The sequence below is a fragment of the Argiope bruennichi genome, chromosome 2 (assembly GCF_947563725.1).
Source record: "Argiope bruennichi chromosome 2, qqArgBrue1.1, whole genome shotgun sequence".
Taxonomy (NCBI): Eukaryota; Metazoa; Arthropoda; class Arachnida; order Araneae; family Araneidae; genus Argiope; species Argiope bruennichi.
Window position 1 is genome coordinate 145,522,861 of NC_079152.1, and position 18,616 is coordinate 145,541,476.

Genomic DNA, 18,616 nt, shown 5'->3' on the forward strand with positions numbered 1-18,616 from the left:
AAACTATCCAATACAATATACAATACAAATATAAAATGTGATAATCAAATATATTTGGCCCTCTTTTTCTTCTTCCCTTTATCAGTTTATAAGTAAGCAAAACTTGAAATGTATACTTAAAAAATGAATAACTTATTTCATTTTAAACAATTTTATTAAAAAAATATTTTTTTTGAAAAAATCAATTTTTAATCTACATAATTTTTTAAAAATAAATAAATGCTCATGTAACTAAGAATTATAACATTTAATTATTCATTTGTCTTGAAGTGTGTGTGAAAGTCTTCGCTGCACAAGATTTCTCAGGTAAAATTCACCTGTGAAAAAGTAAATAAAATAAAAATGCACAATAAAAGTAATAATATAAAATGCAAAAGAAATATAAAAAAATAATAATAATACTATAGTTACCAGCTTTATAAGAAGATCTCACTAAAGGTCCACTAGCAGTGTACTGAAATCCTATTTTATTTCCATATTCTTCCCAAAATTTATATTTTTCTGGAGTTACATATTCTGTCACCTGAAACATATTAAACTTAATACATTATTTCATTCATATGGGAATAAAATAGAATTCATGGAGCATCAAAAAATGAAGATAACTGTTATTATTCTCCAGTGATAATAATAATAAAAAAAAAATAACTTTTTTCTTTAATGAAGAACTTGATATGTCAAAATATAGTAGATTTAAGTATTTGTTTCCTCTCAAATGAAATATTTTGCGACTAAGAACAACAGCTTATTGGAAGTTCTAAACTGAGGTATAAATAGGTATAAGCATTTTATCATGTGAGAATATGATGTTTTCGTTGGTTTTTTTTGAATAATTGAAGCTCGAAATCGCATAGGCGATGAATAAAACACAAATGGCAATATTCATCAACATTTTTTAATCGCATATTTTTTTACCTGCTTTTACCAATATTGCATTATTATTATGTATGCTTCTTTGAAAGCAGATGCGTTTTTAAAAGGTTGACTTGCTTTTTACCAGTATTGCTTTTTTGGCTTGAGGATTTTGAAGCCTCAAAATGCGTAGGCAAAGGCAACAAATTGGCGATTTATCGCTTTTCAGTCATCAATTTTTCGCTTTTAGTGTTATTAGAAAATAATGCAGAAGGTTGGCTGGCACATTTGAAAATTTATCACCACCTAAAGTTAAACTTGATTTCCAAATTTTTTTTATCCCACTTGAGCTAAATTGCTGATAAATATGGTTAAATTCATTTAAAAATAGAAATTTAATTTGTAATTCAAAAGTCAATGGCAACATTGTTACATTTTTTTTAGTTTAATGAAAGTGGCAATGCTGCTGTAATATTCCATGAAATAAAATATATGATAACGTAATTTTTTTGGGAAATGACACTTTTGACTCTGCGTTAAACAATGAATAAAGCATAAATGTGGCATCCTAAGCTTTCTCCCGATGAAGCACTTCAAAGAAAAAAAGAAAGGGAACGAAAGAGGCCAGAAGCTAAAGAAAGAATTTGATTAGAACAACAAAAACACAGAACTTTGAAACAACAAAACCTTCAATCATTAAAAATGAATGATGAAAATTTAAAATTAGAAGCCGAAAAAAGCGTAAATATATGCAGTGTGCAACACTCAACTTCAAACACAGAATGTTTGCATTTGAATTCTGAATCACAACCTCTGTTTCGATTCTGAGTTTCAAATATCGCTTTCTAGATCTAAGCAATTCATCAAAAAAATGTTCTCGCATAATAACTTGAAATTTGGGATAACAGATTTCATTTTTATATATTCAATTTGCAATAACAAGAAACATAATTTTCTTTTGCAATGGCAGCATGTGAGAAAAACACAAATTTAAGTTTTTTGTAATATGTATGAAATTAATAATTGTATATAATGATTTAAAGATTTCTGTACAATAAGAGAAGTGATTTGAAATGGTGAATAGTAAATTGAAAATTAGAAAGATTACATTCAGATATTTTCAGAAGTAATAATTTTCATTTTATTTCTTTCTATTTACCTTATTTGTATGAAAATTAAATATTTTCACCAACTTTCAATTTAAATATTTCAAAAATAGTAATGGAATACATTTTCTTCATTTAATTTTTAAAGTTCACTTACAGAAATGGAGATGATAGAAACTAAAATTAATATGAAATTTGAATATCGAACACATACCTTCAAACGAGTTTTAGTAGGTTGCATATACTGTCCAATAGTAAGACAATCAACATCAGCTACTCTGAGATCTATAAAGAAAAGACATATATAATGGCTAAATAAAGAATTAATTTTGGTATCCAGTTAGACAAAGATTTTAATTTTGGAACTATGCCATTTCTTAAAATCATTTAAACTATAAAAATTATATATTTCCTAGCATTCTCCTAAAACAACAGTTTTAATATATATAAATATATTTGGTAATTGAATAAAAATAAATTTAGAAAGTAAGCTGAAATAGCATGAAATATTTAATCTATTACTATTGAGCATTTAAAAATTAATTATTTATTATTATTTTTAAAGTATATGGTTAGTTCAGAAAATAAATAAAAAAAAACTAATTTATAAATAACATGAAAATAAAAAAAACAATCTCAAAACAGAAGAATACAGCTTTGAGTTAGTATGCATAATTTTTGCCGGAAAAATTTCTTTTGTTGCAGTTATATATATATATTTCAAATAATGACTCGAAAATTACTTTAGGAATCTATATCTTTTACAACAGAAAGAAACTTCTCTGCAATATATGAAAAAACACTTCGGAAAAAGATTTTTTTAAATAAATATTACTACTTACGTAGTGATGTTCAAAAAATAAAGCCGTGTATACAGAAGATGCAATCTTTAATGCAAGATCATTAATTAAAATGAAATTTATGAAGATATTCCCTTTTAAAATAAACCATGCTAAAAGGCAAAAATACATATCACTTTACAAAATAATCTGAAAATGTTGGTTTAGTTGAATTAATGAGAACAATTTTTATTTTTTGAATATTTATAAGTTGTAAATAAATGTCTGCTGAAAGGAATAATGTAAAATCCCAAACTTCATGTAAAAGAAAATAGGATTTGAAAGTTCAGTTAAAAAAAAAATGTAGAATATTCATTTGTTGTCTTCTAGAGGCAAGTATTCTTATGCTCTTTTGTCAGAAGAATATGAATGCATTACATATTCATTTTAACTGGATTTTTGAAGTTTTATCACTATTGCACTCAGCAAGGAAATACAGGATAATGAATTAAAAATTATATGAAGTGCAAGTAACATTTAAAAATTTAATTACTAACTTATTTAGAATTTTAGTTAATTTAATTGCAATAAATTAGTAATTTAATTTCATTCAGGCCTAAAAGATAGAAACTGAACTGTTTTACAACATTCTATTAACATAATACCAATTAACTTATACCTTCCATTGTTGCCTTTACCATATCATCAGTTTCCCCAAAACCAAGCATTATAGATGTTTTGGTTATATTTTCTGGTCTCACTTTTTTTGCATGCTTAAGCACATTGATTGACTGATCATAATTGGCTCTTCGATCTCGAACATGACTAGAGAGAAATATAAATACATATTTAAGTCATCTACTATAGAATTATAACAGAGAAGACAATCTTAAAAGCATTTGTACATGACTAAAGAGATATATATAATATGTATGTATGTACCTTTAAGTCATCTAATATAGAATTATAACAGAGAAGAAATCTTAGAATCATGCAGAATATACATGATGGATATGTAAAAAAAAGAGAGAGACTAAAGTAAACATTCTGACTCTAAAAACAATTTGTATGAAATGAGTCAGAAAGTCCATTATTTTTTACTTCCAAATCTGATTTTTTAATACTTTTTATGTCCCTTAAAGTTTCAAATTACTAAATCCTTAAATTAGAAAAATAATAGAGATATTACAAAACTTCATTTTATGTGATTTATATTTTTAACAGCAAAATAGTGAAATATATATATATAAAACAAACTAAAATCTAATGAATAAGATTTGCTTGCTATTTGAATGTATAACTTTTAAAATTTGTTGTTTATTAACTGAAGCAGTGTTTTCTTATTTTCTTCAATACTGTTTTTTAGAAGACCAATATGAATTGGATTTCTATAATTAAAAGATGTTCTTGTAATCCTTTCCATTCTTTTAAGGATACTATAATTTATGCAAAGTTAATGGATATGAACAATATAGTTTGGAATAGTTTCTTAACTGACAAATGCATGAGGTTTAAAACTTTTAAAATTTTATTCTGCTTTGAATGCAAATTCTGATGTTGGAATAATGCTGAGGTATGGATTTAGAAAAAGATACCATTTTTAGAATAGCTGAATTTTTGGACATGCATTATAAAATACTTTGCACAGTGCCTTTATTCAGTTTCAATAGCTCCACAAGTATTCAAATAGCTGTAGTCACTATCCCATAATCAGTATTTTTTCTCCAATTTGAAAATTGGACTGATCTATGCAAAAAGGTAAAAAAAAAAAAAAAAAAAAAAAAGGGGGGGGGGGGAGTGAATAGAAAAGGGATAAAATTCTGTGAGCAGTATTTAGAAGAATTTTGTCATAGCTGTAAAAATTATTCTTGTAATGTATAACATTGGAAAAATTGCCATTTTTAAATGTGTGTGTGTGTGTGGGGGGGGGGGGAACCCTAAGAAATTCAAAATTCTCTTTGCTTTCCCAATTTTTAAAGAGAAATTTCAAAAGTCACAACATTTTTCTGTTTTGCAGATTATTTTTAAATTTCCTGTGCTTTCTGTGGAAACAATTAGAGGGTAAGGAAAATCATTTATGTTCAACAGAGAAATATAAAATTAATTCATCAAATTAATGAAGTTGAATTGTCTGCTAAAATTGAAGTTTTGATTAAATATGAAAAAGTTTCCTTAAAGGATTTGGAGAATTTTCAATTCCCCCCCCCCCCCCGTCATATAATGCAATACGAAAATTTAACTACTATACATCCTCCTAGAAGGATTCCTCAAAAATCAATCCTTAAATATACATTAATTGATGTAAAATACAAAGGTTTTATATAAATGCACCAACTGATTGGGTAAATAGTTGGATTATTGTAGAAAAATCAAATGCCCTGCAGATGTTCAAATTCCAGAAGTCTAAAAAAAGAATATCACATTACACCATTTAGTGACAAAATTATTAGTCAGTTTGAGCATAAGAAACTTTTTCAAATTAGATTTAAAAGAGATTGTTTGGCAAATTCTTCTAGATGTGAAAAGTTCTAATCTTTGTACCTACAAATTATAATTATATATAAATTTAAAAAATTGCTATTTGGAAATGCTTTAGTACCTGAAGTCTTTCAGAAACAAGAAGTACTATTGATTGATTAAAAAGCACTATTGATATCATTTGGACATATGAACAAAATCAGGAATTCCAAAAAGTAAAAAAGGTATCTGCAGATTTAGAAGGAATTATATTTGCATTTACAAGAATTACAGTTTCATATATGAAAATACGATATTACACACAAGTGACCATAAGCCTTTCAATAACACACACACAAACATAATCTTCAAACTGAAAATGTTGTTAAAATGATTAAAATATGAATTAACTGTTGCTTCATTGACAGTAAAGTTATATATCTTGTAGATACATTGTCAAAAGGTTTTTTAAATGTTGAAATACAGGATTATATATTCAGTTGTATTCTTTGAATATGAATGGTTCATATTCAAAATTTATTGTTGATTGTGTTATCTGTATTCAGTTTCAGAATGCACTCGAGGGTGATGCAGATTTCAAAATATTTATAAATTGTAAGGATTGGACAGAAAGAAAGAAAATTCCTACTTAGAAAATCAGGAGATTGATATTTTTAAATAAAATAATTGAAATCTGAAATGCTGTCCTTAATAAATGAAGCTCATTTAGGTACAGAAAAATGCAAAAATTGAGGACCAGATATAATATACTAGACAGGAATGCCACATGATGTTAAAAAGGTAATTGCAGAATGTCCCAAAATTTCAAAAAACTCAAGCTAATGAACTATTGTTATGTAGCTAGTAATTATCTAGTTAATTCTAGTAGGGCAAAGATTTAATGCTTTTCAGGAATGTTAACTTATTTTATTGTTATTGATTGTTTTACAAAGAAAATTGAAGTAGGACAGGTTAATGGTAAAACAATGGAGCTAAATAATATAACTATGAATTTAAGATAATTATAAAAAGGAGGATATTCAACACTCCTTTATTATTTGATATATTTCTCAGAGCAATAGATTGAGATGGATATGAAGATCACATAATTTAAGAAAGCATGTGGGGGCAATATGACATCAGAGCCTCACACAAATATAAAAATATCGGAGCCTCACTCAAATTCCTATTTCAGGTATAGGATTATCACCAGTCCAGTTAATTTTTGAATGAATGTTAAACTGCAAGCAAATAATAAATGCTTGATTTTGATATCTTTGAAAAAATCCAAAATTGAAGAATTGGCAAATAACAAGACAAAAGCAGATCACAGATAAAGGTTTTGAATAGAGCACGAAAGATATAAAAATTTGGGGACTTGTCACAGTATTTTTCATAAATAATAATTCAAGACTACAGAAATTAAACTGTGGAAGATCATATATACTCTAGAAAAAGAAAATATCTTATGCTGCAAAATGTTGTTCAACCCGGATTCAACTCAGATTGTGGCTTTTCAAATGGGAAGTTATAATCTAAAATTCTGAGTGTAATATAAAAAATAATGCTATAAATTATATCAAAGCCAATAATAAGAGACAAGGATATCAAACAAAGTACAGAGATGCATTTGTAAACATCCAACATATTTATATGATTTCTTTAACTAAAATAAAAAAAGAATGGGACATACTTAAATAATTGCAATAGCAATGGCATTAACAAAAAATCTATCGACAGGTTACAAATGATATTGTATTGACTGACAATGAAATGTGTTTGTTATAATTGTAATAAAAAATACTTCTTTATAATGAACTACAGTGTTCAAAGAAATCTGAAGAACATTACATAAATTTACTACTTTAAAAAAGTCATTGCTCAGTTCAGATTACAAATCATTAATGAATGTTCATGTAACAAATTATATGGTTCAATTCAAAAACCATTGCATTTTATGATAATAATTTTGACCACTGCAAGATTGTCAGTCAAAATTCAAATGATATTTCAAATATTCGTATAATACATATTTCAGAATAATATGCAAGTCTAAGCAAACAAAAGTTGAATTATATTAAGTAAGTAAGAGATAATTTTACAAATTAAATAAGAGATCATTTTAGAACTCCAAAAATCTTTTATAGTATAATTAATATTAAAAAGTTCAATGCACTAAAGTTTTTGAAATTGAAAAAATATTTATATATAAATTACTCTATCATAAAAGCAGCTTAATATACTAAAGTATAAAGCGGAAAATCAAGACCCCCATTATTTAAGAATGATGAGGGCAAATATAATTTAATATATGCATGCATATATTTAGCAAATATGATTTACTATAAAACAAACCATTTATGCAGATTGATTTTTTTGATGTATTCCTTGCAACATATTATTACTACTACTAATAAATATGTAATAATAATATTAAATAAATAAAATAAATTAATTTAAAAAAAATTCAAAATCAAAAGAATAATTATTCTTGTCAACCAATTTACTCGCACAATCAAAAGTTTTACCTTTTCTTCCAGTTCATTTTTTTTCCCAGCTTGTAAAAAAACTTTAAGATCAGAGAAATTTTGTAATATGTGTAACTTGCATTGCAATTAAGTATATTTATTATGGCAGAACTTCATCAAATAATTTACTAAAAATTCATTCAATCAAAATTTTAAAACACTTTAAAATGATATGTTTAACACCAAGTTTGGGTAAGGAGAAGAACTTGTATATTACCTTTGATATTCTCTTACAGTCTCAATATTATGAGCATAGACATCAAGGCCAGATAAAGCTACCTTTTCAACAGCTAATAAATCTCCAGCAAAGTCTGGTGTAAGACATTCAACTAGTATTGATGGCTTTCTAGATGGGGGGAAAAACATTTAAATATAAAAAAAACTTATGAAATAAAAAAAAATCGGGGAAAATTAGAAGATGTAAACTGAAATTTCTGAAAAGTTTTTTTTATTAATAACAACAAAATATTTATTAACCAAAAGTTTTAAAATTTCAAAGATTATTGATTACAAAATTATTAAAATATTCCAAGAATGAGTAAATGATTAATAACAAACTGCAAATACACATCAAAAATACAGCAAAATAAAAATTTGCAGGACATTTTTTAAAACAGAAACCTAAATAACAGATTAATCAAGTCTAAAATTAATGAATAAATGTGAAAAATTGCACAAATTTAAATAATAAAATAAGAATGGACAGAAACACAAAAGCTAGTGATGAACTTACAATGTATATCTAACAAAATCGATATTCATATCGCAAACTATAATTTCAATATCTCAAAATCTGGTTAGGTCAGTTGCTTTAAACAAAGTTTATTTAAAAAAAAAAAACTGTGTACAATTTTGCATTGCAGCGGGAGAAAAAAAATTTAAATTGATATCAACCATATAAATATTCATTTAAAATATAAGAATTTTAAAATAATTCTTGATTTAAAAATATTCACAAACAATTTACACTGACAAAACACTTAATTCTGTTACTCAGTTGAAGATCAACATTAAAATAAAGCAACTCAATGCTTTCTGATATTTAATAAAGTTTAATGCAGAAATTAGAAGTTCTACAGATGTCCAAATGATTATCAGTCTTGTGGCACAGACAGATTAAATTAGCTGTAACATAGCATAATGTAGGTTATGTAAATGTATAACTATACAAAAAAAAATAATAAATAATAGTATTTGTGATTTTGGATAATTTAAAATAATAATAAAAAAAACTTATATATCAAATAAAATCTAGCAATTTTTTTTTACAACAATAAGTTGTTTTTTTTTTCAATTAAAAAAAAAAAAACTGTACTTTTCCTGATCAGTTGAAGCTAAACATTGCAGCTGCTTGCAATGTTCTTTGACATCCAATTATAAAATTGGGTTTCTTATAACACAAATCTTATGTAAAATTCATATTTTTATTTATCTTTAAACAAATATTACAATCTAAGTTAACTTGAAGCACCAGAAAAGCTATTAAGTGTTCCACCCAGTCATATAATCTTGATATGAGCTTAACTATATCTTGAAAGTAGCCAATGTATTTGAAAAGACTTTTATTTAAATACTAATATATCTGAGATTCTTTATAATATAAATCCATTTTCAAACACAGAATGATAATTTTGATGGCTGAATTCATCCTGACAAGTTCTAATAATATAATAAAACATGTTGGAAGCTCTCTATTAATAAAATGAGAATACAATAAATTCTGCTAATATTTGACTATTTTATATTTATTTGCTATGATATATATTTTAAATACTGTTCTATACAATCCTAGAAAATTTTATTGATTAAATAAACAGATTAACTGTATCATTTTATGTTATTTTAAAATATGGATTTTTTTCTTAATAATTTTGTGTTTGAGTTTTACATGAAATGATGAACAATGAATAACAACAGAGACTCAAAATTAAATTCCTTAATCTAAAAAATTTAATATCAAAGATACAATATACACCTCTAATGAAAATATATAAGAAACATTTTTCTATTAATGAATAAAAACCTTTCCCTAAAACTTTATATGAATTCAAAGAAATTTAACTATAAATTATCTATTATAGATATTTTCAATATCTTGCTTTAGTTATAGAATTATAATGAATTTTGGAGTAAAACGTTACAAAGATAACAAAAAAAAAATTAATTGATGAACAATAATAATAACAAGAAATTATAGGAACATCTTTTTAATAATATTTATCATAAATAAGTTGAGAAGCTGATGATATAACATATATAGATATATTTGAAATTTTAAGCTATTTTTCAACAAAATATATTAAATAAAAATTACTGAACATTAGTTCTAACTATTACTGGCTCCAGCATTAATATTATTCAACTACATTCATACAGTTATAAACTACATAATTTCAAACATCTGAATATTCTGTTTACTATCACTTTAATAAAGTATCAAGCAAAAAAAAAAAAAAAAAAATTTCATTGCTGTAAAAGATATTTATTAAGATAAAAAATATTTCATTGTGCAAAGCAATATGTGTGTGGGAGGGGGAGGCTCCTCTTTTAGTTTAATATTTAATGCACTTTAAATGTTACTGAATTAATGGACATCCACTGATCATTAACTATTTTATATTAAACTTTATAAAGTAGAAAAAATAAATAAATAAAGAGTTGCATTCCTTAATATATCTGAATTTACAACTAGCCATATATACATTTCTCTATATTCTTTTTGATAACTTGAAACTAGAAAACCTGTAGTTAAAAACCTGTATTACCTTTGTTTTAATTCAATCACAGTACTTGCAATATGACTAGCACCACCATCAGGAATATCTATAAAACAATTCTATTTAGAATAATTCAATAATAATACATAACTATACTTATATTTTATTTGAAACTAATTACTGCAATGAAAAAAATCAATAATTGTTTGCTGTCTTTTACACTGAATGAACATATGAAACAAATAAATTAATTCAGCTATTTAAAATAGAAATAGCCAAAAAGGAAATTTCTTGAAAATGACAATTTAATAATAAAATAAAAACTTAAAGACTACTTTTTAATCATATAAAGATTATTTTAAAGAGCAAATCTAATAGGAAAATAGATTTTTAATTTCAATTAAAAGTGTAATGTACTTCAAGAAAACATATTTTACTAACTGACCTTAAAAATAAATCTTTAAAATGCTTTCATTATTAAAATAAAGCCTAATAAACTAATAATATAAGCAGTTAAAAAAAACACAAACCATCTCTATCAACAGAAGTCAAAACAACATAATCTAGATTCCAATCTGCTATAGCTTGTGCAGTATTTTTTGGTTCATTAGGATCCGGAGGTGGAGGGGTTCTAGAAGTCTTTACAGAACAAAAGCGACAATTGCGGGTGCAGGTATCACCTAATAGCTTAAAAAATATAAAATTATAGCAAAAAAAAAAAAAAAAAACATTTTATAGCCAAAAAAAAATATCTATTTATTCTGGTAAATCATACTGACTATAAATTAATTCAACAAACTATTTTTATCTATGAATATATTCCTTCCAATCCTTTATGATTTAAAAAATAAGTAACAATAAACAATAACAAATAATTACGTATAAGATTTCAACTTTACTGCACAATTTTCAATATAATTTATCAACAGTTAAATAAAAACTATAAACATGTTTGAAATAATAATATAAATTGCTCAGTTTGTCATCTGAAATTGAATAACATTTCTACTAGAAAAATTGCAAGGTATTGGGAACGACATCTTTTAGTGATAGCATGAAACATTAACTAGTTTAAAATACATCTCAAATGTAATGTAAACAACAAATACAGTATCCAGAAAGATATTTTTAATATAAACTGTAGCAGCTTAAAAATTGCAATAAAAATAATCACCATAATAGTAGCTGTTGCTGTTCCATACTCTCCTCCACCCCAGCATTCACCAATATTAGGACACCTGGCTTCTTCACACACCTAAAGTAATTCAAAAATTTAATTAAATGAAATCATTCATAGTTGATAATAAATAAAACAAGTGCAGTAAAGTTGCAAACAAATGGCAGTAAGGAGGGGAATATTAAAAACTAAAAAGTAAGATAAAAACTTACTCAAATTACAAATACTATGTTTTTATTGAAAAAGGATAAAAATCATTAAAAATTAAGTATGCAATTATATACAAGAATTCACTATAAATGAGAGGAATTATATATTTTGATATGTTGTTTAATATAAATTTCATAATTAGCAAAAGTATTAATATACTTAAGGTATTAAGCATATTAATAACACATTTACATATTTTATAAGAATATTTAAACTTCGGCTATTAAAAAATGTAAATCCATTAATAAATTTAAAATACTAAAATTTCTTTCTTTTTCTTTTTTTTATTTGATACTAGCCGCCTTTGGCGACCAGCCGGTTCGCCAATCTTAATGTTCGTTAAAATTTTAATAATTAAATATTTTATGCAATTCCTACTTTAATAGCTTTTTCATCAAATTATTTTATAACTTCAAATTTTGATTGTCATATAATTCATTCATAATATTATAAAGGCCTTCAGTCATAACGTAATATGTAACGTAATATGTACTAAAGAATATCTTTTTTAATTTATGTAATATCTCAAGAGTTGGTCAACAAAATTTTCTTAGATTCATTATGAGCAGATCGATTCATTAACAATGCTTAAATTTAAATGCATCAAACACTAAGAAAATAAAACGAATCGTTTAAAATAAACGGTTGAAAACAGGTTTTAAAAAAACTACTTAAAAAACGATGTACTTAAAACTATAAGCATATACAAAAAATATATAACTAACATAAATACAATTTACTTACAAAAGCATGCAACTAACCCAAAAATAATTTAAATCATCCAACGTTGCCATGGCAACAATCAGAACAGAATGCGCATGCGTGAATTTTCTTCGCCGGTTACGTAACGCAAATACGTGATTTTTTCTACGCCAGTTGGGGTAACGCTATGCGGATTAGAAATTTTTAATTTCCTTTATTCTGTTTTATTTTAATTCAAAAGTACTTCAGAATGAATCTGAAAGATTGATTCATTAACAATGTTTAATTTTAAATGCATCAAACATTAAGAAAATAAACAGAACCGATTGAAATAATCCGCCGAAAAATTTTAACCCTAGCCTCATTACTGTTGGGAGAAAAAAAAAAACTGAAGCCTTTCTCGTTTGGCGGTGTTTAAAATTTAAGATTTTTTTGGCGGAAAAGTTGGCGGTGGGGAAAATGGAAGATTTTTTTGGCGGGAAAGTTAGTTTTTAACTAATAATTAAAATTCTAATTAAAATTTCAAAAAAAGGGACCCCAGGTGCACATTCCCGACCTCTAAGGTATACATGTACCAAATTTGATAGCTGTATGTCAAATGACCTGGCCTGTAGAGCGCCAACACACACACACACACACACACATTGAGCTTTATTATAAGTATAGATAGTTAGAATAAACATAAATAAACAAAAGAATATGATAGATAAAGCAGCTTGATCAAATAAAATAATAATGAAGTAAACATTATCCAAGTACAGTAAATTAGACATACTGAGATAAAAATATCTCATCCAAAGAACAGATTTTATACACTCAGATAGCCAAAGTATCAACTTACAGTAGTTCACAATCATAGGTCATATGAAATATCCGGATTTTAGAATAAAGTCAAATAGAGAAGCGAAAGAAAAAAATTAGTGACTGGTATAAAAACAAATAATTTAAGGCATATATAAATGAAATTTTTCCTCAATGAAACCCAAAATAGAGTTCACAGTTCTTTTTAGCTCAATGTGAATTTATCAGACTATATAATTCAGAATACTATTATAATAAATAACAAAATCATTGCAGATTTCACATAAATTATTTTCTCAATTATTTATTATTATATAAAGGACTTATGTTCATATCTATTTTTAACATTTCTAATAAATATATAATAATTGGGAGACTATTTTCTAGTGTTTTTCTAAACTAGTTTTTCAAGAATTAACAAGAACAAAATAGCAAAGACAATATCAAATTAGAATTAGTAATTTAATAGTCAAATAAAAATTTTATATACTTAAATTATGGAATTTTGCTCCCATCAGCAATTAAATCTTTCCCATCAATTATGCAGAAGATAAACATGTTTTAATTCTTTCAGAATTTCTGTATTTTTGAAAAATTTGTACCAGAATTTTTAAAATCAGCTTATAAGCGGTGATCAATAATATAAGACAACCTGTAAAGTGGAATTAAAACACACACCTAGCTGAAGAATACTAGCTTTGATTATTTAAGAATGGTAAATATAAAATTATTTAGTAGAAAGCTACAAAAGATAAAATACTAGAAATCTTTACAAATTTTGAAGACACACAATTCACACCAGCCCCCTCCTTTACTTATAACATCAAAATGAAACAGAAAAAAAACAATAGGACAAACAATAGTATGATCTGAGGTACAAGTACATCATGTACGATGAATCATTTTGCATACAACCATGTAAAAAAACAAAAACAAAACAATGAAGTATTTACAAAACTACTTATTCAATATCACAGGTTGATTAATAGAATTATAGGAATTTAATAAAAGTATGATGATAACAACACCAACTCTTTCCATAAAACAGCAATTACTTTAACTGAAATAATATATTTTTTAATGAAAGAATGCACACGAGATAAAAAGTAAGGTTTTGCGTCAAAATTCGGTCTGAAGCATAAAAGCCTAATTAAAAAAAAAAAAAAAAAAAAAAATTGAAAGTGTGATCTGATACAGCAAAGATATGATACTTAGAGTGAGTTAAGTACAAAGCATCCAGATGCATGTGGTAAGCCACTGTTAAAAAAATGTATGTATACTATTTTAATCTATAATTAGAGCAGTAAATTTAGTTCTGAATATTCAACATAAAAGCATGGAAATAATTCTGAATTATTTTAAATGATATTAAGAAAACTAAACTAAAAGAAATCCATCTATAAATACAAAATTGCACTTAGAAGAAAAATAATAATAATGATTAAAAAATGGAAGTTAAAAAAATTAGATTACTATACTAATATATATTAAAAATGAGATGAAACTGACACCCACTTTTTAATTAGTATATTAATTGAAAATTTTATTCATCTATTCAGAAATAAAAATATGGTATCTTCTTAATTTGTACTTTTTTTTTTTTTTAACTTACTGTATGTAGGTTCAAACTTCTAAGAGTTTCTTTCAGCTTGTGATAATTTTCACCAACTGGAATTTTAGTTTTCAACCAAGGTGGCAATCTCAGTCGGCTACAATATACAAATAAATAATTTAGAAAAGTGTAATTTAAAATTATATACTTTCATTTTATTAAGCATGAAATGATTTTGCAATACTAACTATTGCTTAAATGTTTTTTGAAACATAATCAATATGGGAAAATGGATTGAACTGATTGATTTACGGGTGAATTACTCAAAGATAAGAAAGTGATCAAACACTAATAAATAAACATTCATATTTGACAAATGAAAAAAAAAAAATATTGAATTCACAACAAAATTTTAGTTAATTCTCTCCACCTGATTTGAGATGATACACTGCTGAGTAAGGTTAAATGATGGATCACAGTAGCTGTTAAATAACTACTCCATTTGGTCATAAAAAACACATTCCTACTTGAAATGTGTTAAGAAAACCTAAAATAACAATATGCCTCTCTCTATTCATTTTCAACCTAAAGATCTACCACATTATTTATATATTTATAAGTCGACAGGCATGATCCACATGATGTTATAATCATGCAATTGGCTTAATTATACTCTAACATCACCATAAATAAATAACACACAAGTTACACACTAAGAAATAAAAATTTAAACTATGCATCTTGCAAGACTTGGTTTTTTTGACATTCAATGTCTTGAACAAATCAATTTGACTCAGATTTGAAAGCCCTTTTCAAAATTTCTATTTACTTCATTTTTGAAACTTTTTGTTGATCTTATTTACTTTTAAGAAAAAGTTTTGTATTTTAACCCGAGTAGGATAAGTCGTCTTCTTTTTGTAATTTGATGGAACTTTCAAGAGTCTACATGAGTCATTCAGTGGTTACTGTGAAAGGTTATGATGATTCTCTGGGGGGGGGGGGAGGAACTAAAGAATTAATTTTCAGACTAAAGGTCTTTCCTTTCAGAAAAATAATATCCTCATAGAAAATAAAGCAACTTTGTCATGCATTTCTAACTCTTTTGAAATTCAAAAGGAATTTCTTAATAAATTCAATGAAATTACAAGCATAAGTAAGACAAACTAAATTATTCACAATGATAGTTCAATTATGAGCAATCCAACTGTTGATAGTAAGAAATATTTCAGTAACAAAAGTAAAATCATCTAATATTACTGAAAATTTTATAAGTAGGTTTCTGATTTCTGATATAGCAGTGGATGCAGAATTAGAACAGGCTCTTCAGAACTGCCCACATTGAATCATATTGAGATGGTAGAATTAAGAACATTACTTTTAAAAAAAGTCTAACAAAGATCTCTCACCAATTTTTGTTACCATTCTAGGCCAGATTTACACAAGACTATTAAGATGTTAATGACCAATCATGCGACAATATATGATGAGATCTCATGAAATGAAATTTCAATTTTCAGCCTGGCAATGAATGTTTAAGATTAGTTATGAACATATTAATATTTCTTAATCCAACTTTCTATTGCTAGATCATGCTAATGTTAAAAACATTGCTTAATTTCTATTTAATTAAAATTCTAAAAAGTTGCTTTAGGATACACATTACCAATCTTAAAAATATTGGAACTAATGTTTTATGATCTGCCCTGCAAAGCATCAATAAACAGACACATATTAAAAGAAATTGAACATACATAGTAGTAATGAAAACTCTTGGTTGCTAATTGGCAATGTCAAGCTTATAAAAGTTGCCAAATGTATGCAATTTTCTAGAACAGAAGTCTTGTCTTTTCAACATTACTTTGTTATATCAAAGTTATTCATATCTTATATACAACTTTTATATCACAATAGAACTAATATTTTAGACTCTTATGATAGGCCAAATGTATCTGTTGCTAATTTTATAAGTTGTTCTTTGTTTGTGTAGATATCTTAGGTCTGATTTCATGCATTTACTGGATAACTTGATGTAACTTATCACAATAAGAATATAATATGAGTTAATAAATTTACAGTCCATTAATTAAATATTTTTCAGAGTCTATTATAACAGTAATAAATTGGCAGATAGTTATAATTAAGAGTAATTGATACATCACTTAGAAAAATTATGATAAAAATGCATAGAGTCAATTACCTTATCTTACAATAAAATAAAGAATCTCAAATATGCACATACATCACATAAAAAAAGTAAAAATGTTTTGTCTAAATGTAAATAATAACATGAATCAATGGTATAAAAAGTAATATCAAACAACTACATCTGCAAATTAATAATTTTAGAATTCTCTTTATCCAATTCTCCTTAATATGATTACATATTACCACAAATGTCTTTCAATTTGCTGCTTACATACACATATTTAATTACAATGAAAAATATGTGTCAAGGTTTATAAGGTAATTAAAAATGAATGATAATATAAATACATATCAATAACAGTGAGAGAGAAAATTAGATTATTCAACACTCTTATACATATATGCTTACCTCTTTCTATCATCAATATTGCGAACAAGTTCACCCTGATAATCTTCATAGGTAGACCCTCGAGGTACAACACCAGCTATGAAATCTTGTAGATCAGGTCCTGAAGCAATTTTCTTTGAGCTACTCTCTCGGAATGACAGCTGATAATTATTTCTACTCCTGAGTTTTGATTCATACTATAATATTAATAAAAGGATTATATATATTTAAAATAATATTTGATTTTTTTTGTTTGCATTAAAAATAATATGTTAAAAAACAATTTAATCATATATTGCAAGCATAACTTACATCTTCTTTGAGCCATTACATTTATATTTAAGTGCAATGTTAAGTGTACAATTTTTCATCCTAATTAAGCAGTTGTTATAAAAAATATACTATAGCTAATTAAAAGTTATGCATTAAATTTGTGGATTTTTTTCTATATAAAAGTTTGAAATGTGTTATTTAGAAAAAGCTAAAAATGAATGTAACATTCAGAACAAAATTAATATGTGAAATGAATAAAATAATAATTCTCAATATTATGTTATTCAATTTAATTTGAAATTCACTTTCAGATTTTTGCCCGAATTAAACACTCTATTCTGTAAAGCTTTGGAACTCAAAACAGAAAATAATTTCATTAATAGATACAACATTATATAAATAATATATGAAATATTAAATTATTTCCAAGTAATGTACATGCTGTATAATGAAAAATTTTAAAAATGGAATATAAAGAATAATAAATATACAGTTGTTAATAAATATTTCTTACCTGATCAGAATTTCTTCATTCATAAAATTAGTATAAATTCACGATGAAAATATTTTAAATAGTATAAAGTCTTAAAGATTAAAATATCTGAAAAATGAGACTAATAATAAGTACACACTAGAAAGATTACAAAAAATTTACTTAGATAACAGTAATGCATAGACAAAAAAAAATTAGAAATGCAGCTAATTCAAAGGATATAAAAATTATACACAGTGTAGGAATACATAGAAACTTACCCTTAATTTGCAATAACTTAACGAATAAAATCTATACAAATTAACATCATAAAATTTGTTACTTTGTTTACTTCTAACACTAGGAACAACAACGAATGGCAATCGACGGGCCGCCATTTTCAACAACAGCAGTGCCATCTAGTGACCAGTCTGAGATTCAGCTATAAATGTGATAA

At 25.5% G+C, this 18,616-nt stretch overlaps 1 protein-coding gene across 1 annotated transcript; it reads right to left on the reverse strand.

The window, feature by feature from the left end:
- Positions 1 to 132: 132 nt before the first annotated feature.
- LOC129962381 (lipoyl synthase, mitochondrial-like) lies at positions 133 to 18,599 on the reverse strand. Its single transcript, XM_056076136.1, has 11 exons — positions 18,441 to 18,599; positions 17,436 to 17,611; positions 14,942 to 15,038; positions 11,614 to 11,694; positions 10,970 to 11,126; positions 10,488 to 10,545; positions 7,940 to 8,068; positions 3,417 to 3,562; positions 2,173 to 2,243; positions 412 to 523; positions 133 to 317 (listed from the first exon to the last, which is right to left on the reverse strand). The coding sequence occupies exons 1-11, from the start codon at positions 18,576 to 18,578 to the stop codon at positions 256 to 258; spliced, it is 1,227 nt and encodes a 408-aa protein (XP_055932111.1). The 5' UTR covers positions 18,579 to 18,599; the 3' UTR covers positions 133 to 255.
- Positions 18,600 to 18,616: the final 17 nt, after the last annotated feature.